We start from the raw sequence: 7,215 nt of genomic DNA, 5'->3' as shown, positions 1-7,215 counted from the left end.
AAAATGTATGTGGCCTGTTTGTTTTGTGCTGAAAAAATAAACAGTTTGTCTACAAGGGCCTTAATGGAGGCGATGACCACCACACTGCTCGAGTGATGTGCCAAAACTGCATAAAGGTTTAACTGACACATTTCATTGTCAAACCATCCGGCACCATTCACAATTTTAACCATAGTGTCACCTTGGTTATTGTCAATATCATATTGACCTGCGTTTCTGTTTCTTTCCCCCCTTTCTTGAAACTGTAAATGATGGAGCTTGTCAAAAAAATTATTTCACACACCTTTTCTCCTGTAAACCTGTGACATGACAATAAAGTTGAGGTGAAGTATAGTCTCCTTTATAGAAATACATTGTTCTTATAAAAGGATTGGTAAGATCAGGTTTCAATGCACTGGGTGGAGTGACCGTTTTATTCGTTTAAGTGATCATCAATCAATAGTGATACTGTATTAGATTTTATTTACATAAAAGTAAAACTGGTACAATGGAACAGAGTTGGAGCTCAGGAGTGCTACACTATGGTGCTACAGCAAACTGCTTTCATATTCAGATGTCCACTCAGACAGCAAGGCTGCCAGAACCAAGAAAGATTTGTGCTCCTGTTGTTCGCTCCCAAGCTAAACTATAATTATTTTTAAACATCCAAAACCATCATACATTTTCAAACCAAAATCCTTTTTAATTTTGCAGCTTAAATCAGCTTGTAAAAAATAATTTGGAAAGATAACTTCCAAACTACAGTAAAGTCCTCAGTGAATGTATCCATTGGTAACTCCCTGACAGTATTACAAATGTAATCAAGTGTACCCTTATGGATCCAAATTATTATACTTCACACTCAGTTAAACTAACACTGAGGACTTTACTGTGTAATGGATCTATCCCAGACAAAAACTGTGTGAACCACAAAAATACAGTACAGATCATCCTAGATCAGTGCATCGACCGCTAACCAAAATCCAATAATAACCACACTTTCCTGGGGTTAAATCTTTCTTACGCAAACACATCTTTATGAAAACACCCAAGCGTGTATCACAGAAACGCAGATCTTGTGTACCACTACCACATGGTTACGACATTTGTTCTGCACATGGTCCTTTTTGGAATAAGGATGTGGGCAAGTAACTGCACACATCTTCACTTCAGTCATAATAAATACAACACGGGATGCCACGTAAAATGGCAGCGTGGAAGTCCGTTCAATTCCCTTGAAGAAGAGCCCACGCAAGTCATGACAGAAGCCATTGCTCTCCGTTTAAAAGTCCTTCACTGACCGGAACGGGTCGTGGCAGTGCTGTGTGTGCAGGGCTTACTTCGCCTTCTTATATTTCCTCATATGTCCTGCTATGGAACTGGAGATCTCGCTGCTTTTTTTGTTTTGTCCAAAATATTCCACAAATTCTCCCTCAGGGCCCACAAGGTACATGATGATCGTGTGATCCACCTGAAGATGGCCAAAGACAAGAGGGAGATGAATGCTTCATTTATTTATATGTTGTGCTGAAAACAGCAGATCTACAAGCTCACAATGTGTTCCTTTATGCTAGTATATTTACAGATATGACCGAACCACCATTTATTGTATATCTGTGTATCCTTTGTGTCTTCAACTGAACATTATCAGTGGATTATATCACAAGTACTTAAGCCTAGAAATAATTCATTGAGGGCACCACAAACAAATTCCTCATATGTTGCTGTTGGACAGAAACCGCTTAAATTATCTCCATATTTTAAGAACTTGGTATTTTTTTGTAAATTAACACCTTATCTGATCACACTACAGCGTCAAACTAAAGCATCAAAGAGTAGCAGATCCTAGCTTGTAGATCTGCTACTTTTGATGTTGTTTTGAATTTTGAAAAGTAAGTTTGTCTTATATGACGTTTCCACCCGACAGAGACGACATAAATATCAGATCTACAAGCTCACAAGCTGTCAGGTTGTGAGCTTCTAGATCATCTATTTTCTTTCTTTTTACATTTTTGTCAATATAAAATAGCCCAATATAGGGACAGTTGAGATTGAGATCAAAGTGAAAGCAGGCGACTCACAATTAGAGGTGTGCATTGGCACTTCCCTCATGATTCAATTTGATTACGATTCACCAGGTGAACAACATATTTTATTTAGAAACTGCTGTGTAATCAATCACTCTTGTGTCTCCTTGACATAAATGTCTTAACATAAAATAAAATATATACTGTAAATGGTACAGACCATACTCAATTATGTCACGTTGCTGCATCGATGCAGAATCGTCCACGGCTGAATTGCGATGCATTGCTGAATTTGATTATTTTTTTACACCACTACTCACAATGTAGTCGTTGTCCTCGTCCTTGGGTCCCTGACTGTAGTACACTCTGTAGGCTCTGGAGACCTGATCCACCTGAGCCTGGGACCCCGTCAGGCCTATGAGCTTTGGGGAGAATTCTGGAGGGGAAAAACAGTGATGTGTGTTAAAACTCAAAGCTGCTGAATGAATAGACGGAACTTGCGATGCTTTATGGATAATGTCAGGACATATATCAGTGTAACTGAATCCAAGTGGCTTCCTTCAAAACAGGCCTGAAAATCCAATCTTTCAGGAGGCCAAAAGGCGGAGGTCCCATAGGTTAGGTGTGAGATGCTGAGCATAATAGATATGGTCACTGTTGGGCAGGAACCTTGTACATATGTCCAAAACCATTACTTTTCAGGGAATGTAAAAATCAAATGTCTCTATTCTAGGCATGTCATTAAAAGCAAAGTTATGCCAAACAGATAGGACATCCACTTCTTGCTCACAATGCATCGCATCTTGACACCTTGTTAGCTTGTAGATTTTAGGTACTTTAGTGTGACTTTGTCATACGATTTAGTATAAAACATAGGGTTTTCATTGAAAAGACAAATGTCAAAAGTAAATATAGAGATACATGGTTTCTGCCTGACAGTGAGGCTATACTGTGCTCTTTTTATGGGACACTCCTCATTGTGGACATCCTCATAGCGGTACCTTTTACATACGCAGCCATAGCTTCTGGTGTGTCCCTGTCTGGATCTATGGTGATGAGAACTGGCGTTAGGTCGGGCAGAGACTTGATTCTGTCTGTGGAAAAGAAAGGGAAAACACAAGAATGGGACATTTTGATGAAACGGTGGCACACCGTAACATTATTATTTTATTTTGGGCAAATCTTGCCCCCAAAAATACAGAATGTTAATATTTGTACTTAGATTGTCTATTTCCGCTTTTTTTTTGGACATACAGTATGAGGTTCCCACCAGACAAGACACAATATATTGTGTTACCTATTTCATCCACGACTTCGATCATTTTCTCTATCTCGTCTGGGCAGATGTCCGGGCAGTGCGTGAATCCAAAGTAGATCAGGACCCACTGGCCAAAGAAGTCTTCACTCTTTGTGGGTTTATTGTCCTGATCGACGAGGGAGAAGGGACCCCCGAGCAGCGGCTTTCCCAGTGACTTGGTCCTCTCTTTTTCAATCACTGCAAACAAAAACCCGATCATCATTACTCATCATTACTAGTTTTAGCTTGTATAATTCAAGGTAGGAAATACTGTATGCCAACCAAAGAAATTGGCGGTAAACAGAGAATGCATTTGCAGGTTAGGTTAACAATTTCACTAATCCCAATCAAGATAGAACTCATACAGGATAAACAAGTGAAATTGGAGGTAATTAAACAAACAAACGAGACAAAATTGTAAGTGAAACACTGTCTAATTGATTGTGATTCATTATTAATTGGTGGAGTTTCTCGTGATTGGATAAAATTGGTATCCTGACCTGAACATGCAAAAGGCCGGGGGTGTTACAGTTACTGAACAAACAATGACTACCATCACAGTATAGAGCTATATATCACTATTTTAACAAAAACGTTCAAAAAAGTTCATAAAGAGACGATCTACAAGTTCATAACGCATCACTGTGAGCTTGTAGAATTGCTATTTTTTAGCATTTTTGCCTAGTACAAACGGGTCGCGACCCACTGATTGGGAAACAGTGATCCAACTAATCTATCTATCAGTGATGGAGATCGCTGAAATGCTCTTACGCTCTTCCTTCTCTTTCTTGAAGTACTTCATTCCTCCAAGGAGCGCCCCTCCGAGTGCCATCGTCACCGCTAAGGATTTCCAAGTCACAGGCTGTGGAAGAGACAATCACACAAATAGCAGTGGTTATTATCAGACTTAGTATTTCATTTTCTATTCTTCTTCGGTTTTTATTTAGTTTTAGTAATTTTTGTTCAATTCAGTTTCAGTTAGTTTCCAGAGTGGGTTTGCTTGTTTTAATTTAGTTTTTTATTAAGGGCCATTCATACTGAGCTCTATAACTGTAACTGCACACAGACTAGAACAAATACAATGGTGAACAATGGTTATCTTTATAGTGTTCAGTGTGAATGGCACTTAGGCCACTCCACCCCACGTTATGCCTAACAACACCCCTTAGTAAAATAACTGTAAACCACTGGAACTATCTGGTTTATAAAAATAGATTGATCGATCGGTATGGGCTTTGTCTAGCTAAACATTGGTTGTTGATCGGTCATTTCGTTATGCCTTTTTTTAACGCACATCTCTTGTATTCTCTAGATATAACCCTTAAATTCCACAGTCTATAACTAGCATGTAGTCATTTTGAAATCAACATTATAACGTTCAGTTCTCAACCTCACCAAACTTGAATAAATAAATGGCACAGGAGAGGCGCCCTTAGAATATTGACAGGTTTGATATCGACTAAAAAGGAAATCAAAGACCAACGTTGGGACGGCTAGAAGAAAGCCTGCATGCTGTGAGATGAGTTGACACTGACACAGCAAAATGATCTGTGTTCATTTACAATGAACTTGCCTGTGTATGACATCACATGACATTCACACACTTATTTAACACTTCAGGGTTTCCTGCAGCACTTTACAGGCCAGGCGCCCCGCCCGGCCTGAAAACCCCCCCGCCCCCCCAAGGGACTAAAAAAAAAAAAAGATTTTTTTTTTATTTTTTTTCAAAAAAAAATTTTTTCTCAAAAAAAGTTTTTGGACCTCCAACAATGTACTAGGCATGATCGCGATCGCGAAATTGCATGTTTAACCCCCATACCAACCCTATCTTTCAAACATGGCAGCCATGTTTGTTTACATTTGAAGAAAACATAAGGGCTGGTATCTCCTGAATGCCTATTCAATGTTGAATAAATGTGAATGATAGCATGTAGTTGTGTTTTCTGTCATCATGGGCACATTCATGTGTTTTTTATAGGGCAAAAATAAGAATTAATATAAAAAATTAAGTGAATTAATTACTCGAATTAATTAATTAATTATCAAAAAATTTCGGCGCACGCGCTTTGCGCGTGCGCCATGAGATCCCCCCCTGGTCAAGACTTTTTCCTGCAGGAAACCCTGCGACTTACTTAAAGTTAGTGTTAAATAAGTCATTTTAGTTCACCCACAAAATGACATTTTTTCTACAGATGTTCTATTGATGGAGACTTGTACCCCCATTGATTCCGGAAGGGGACCCAAATGCATTTGGGTCCTCATCCGGAATCATAGGGGTCAATTTATTGTAATCAAATTATTGTCTTAGGAATGTGACAAATACAAAATAATATAATTGAACTATAAGTCTCCATGGCGTGAGTAATCAAGTGAAACAAAGTCATTTTGGGGGTGAGCTACTCCTCAGTACCTGGAGCTATGGTACTCACCCCCAACTTTTTGCCACCACCACCGCCACCACCACTAGAGGGCGGGGGTGGGAGGGAGGAAAACGCTCTGGTTGAGGTTAACTCAGGCAACCACCATGTTGTTGCTGATATCCTCCTACAGCAGCCCTCCTGAACCTGCGGGGTGTGAACGAAACACCGTGGAGAAGAATAGATAGACCACGTTATAGACAAACACCATCATCATCAACATGTCAGCCTCCATCATCACCAACCATCATCATGCTGTACTTACTGATTGTATAGACCTACTGTTTTCTTTTTTTCTTTACATATCTACTGCATAGTACTGTGTTCTATTTGTCTGTCATTCAATGTTATATGAGATACTTTAATATGGTTTCCTGTTGAAATAAGCTTAGTCTTTTCATGGATCTCCTTTTAGTAGACCTTGTACCAGTGAACTGTACCGTCATGAATCTGTACATTTTCCTATGCAAACTTCTAATAAAGCCTTCAATCAATCAATCAATGCTGTCTGTGTGAATGGGTGCCAAAATGCCATGGCATTGGTCCGACGTCCCATTAGTCAGACGCTGGTGAATACTAACTAAACCTGCCAACGCTGGTGAATGCTAACCTAATGAATGTTTACCTGGTAATGCTACAATGCCTAAACCTAACCTCAGTAAACTATGCCTAAACTAAACCCATACGCCCCTAACTAATGTAGAACTAATGAGATGTCGGATTTATGGGCAGTCAGTGTCTCAGTGACCTACCGGTAGCAGCCAGCGGATCGTCCTCCGCGGTGTAGCGGCACCACAGTGACCGTGTGTCAGCCTCAGTATCTGTCCATAACGGGGACATCTCGGCAGCAGCGACACGTTGCGATGCGACAACAGCAGCAGACACGACATGTTGTGAAAGGAACTAGAAGTCGCGGCCATGCTCGTTCTGTGTTTGCACAGTCCGATCATGCACGGACAAGGAAGTGTAATAACAAGTTTACACAACGTTTACACCAGACGGGCAGACCTGGAGTCAGATCGGATCGTTTCAAACAACTTCGTTGTCGTTCTGGACGCCGTGCTGACACACCGCTCCCAGAGCTGTCAGTAAAATGCAGTGTAGAGCCCATACCATACCTCGGGGGCACAGCCACGCTGTGATTGGCTAGTTGGTTGCTAGGCGACCTTTACCTACTATTATCAAATATTTATGATTAGACCATATTCAACATTTATGTTTAAAATGTGTACAAAGCACGCTGTAAATAAAAGTATAGATTCCGTTTTGTTTTTAACACTACACAAAATAATAAATAAAACACAAAAAGGTTTCCCCTGCCGTGTTAATTAGCGCACAAACGATTAGCCAATCATAGCGTGACAGTCCCCCCAGACAATGGGATCCATAACCGGATATCACGTGCGCCTGCATCTTCGTTGTTATCCTGACTTTTGACTTGTATGAAGTATGAACCTATGGTATGAACATACTACTGACACCTACCGACTTTATA

At 40.2% G+C, this 7,215-nt stretch overlaps 1 protein-coding gene across 1 annotated transcript; it reads right to left on the bottom strand.

Moving 5' to 3' along the window:
- Positions 1-567: 567 nt before the first annotated feature.
- On the bottom strand, positions 568-6,673 carry LOC308283267 (protein SCO1 homolog, mitochondrial-like). The gene is made up of 7 exons (XM_080723657.1): positions 6,473-6,673; positions 5,733-5,867; positions 4,075-4,165; positions 3,304-3,501; positions 3,008-3,100; positions 2,327-2,442; positions 568-1,450 (listed from the first exon to the last, which is right to left on the bottom strand). The coding sequence occupies exons 1-7, from the start codon at positions 6,668-6,670 to the stop codon at positions 1,316-1,318; spliced, it is 966 nt and encodes a 321-aa protein (XP_080579783.1). The 5' UTR covers positions 6,671-6,673; the 3' UTR covers positions 568-1,315.
- Positions 6,674-7,215: the final 542 nt, after the last annotated feature.

The sequence above is a fragment of the Nannobrachium achirus genome (assembly GCF_963921795.1).
Source record: "Nannobrachium achirus genome assembly, chromosome: 4".
Taxonomy (NCBI): Eukaryota; Metazoa; Chordata; class Actinopteri; order Myctophiformes; family Myctophidae; genus Nannobrachium; species Nannobrachium achirus.
Note: the sequence above shows the minus strand (reverse complement) of the source record. Positions and strands in the feature narration are given on the sequence as shown.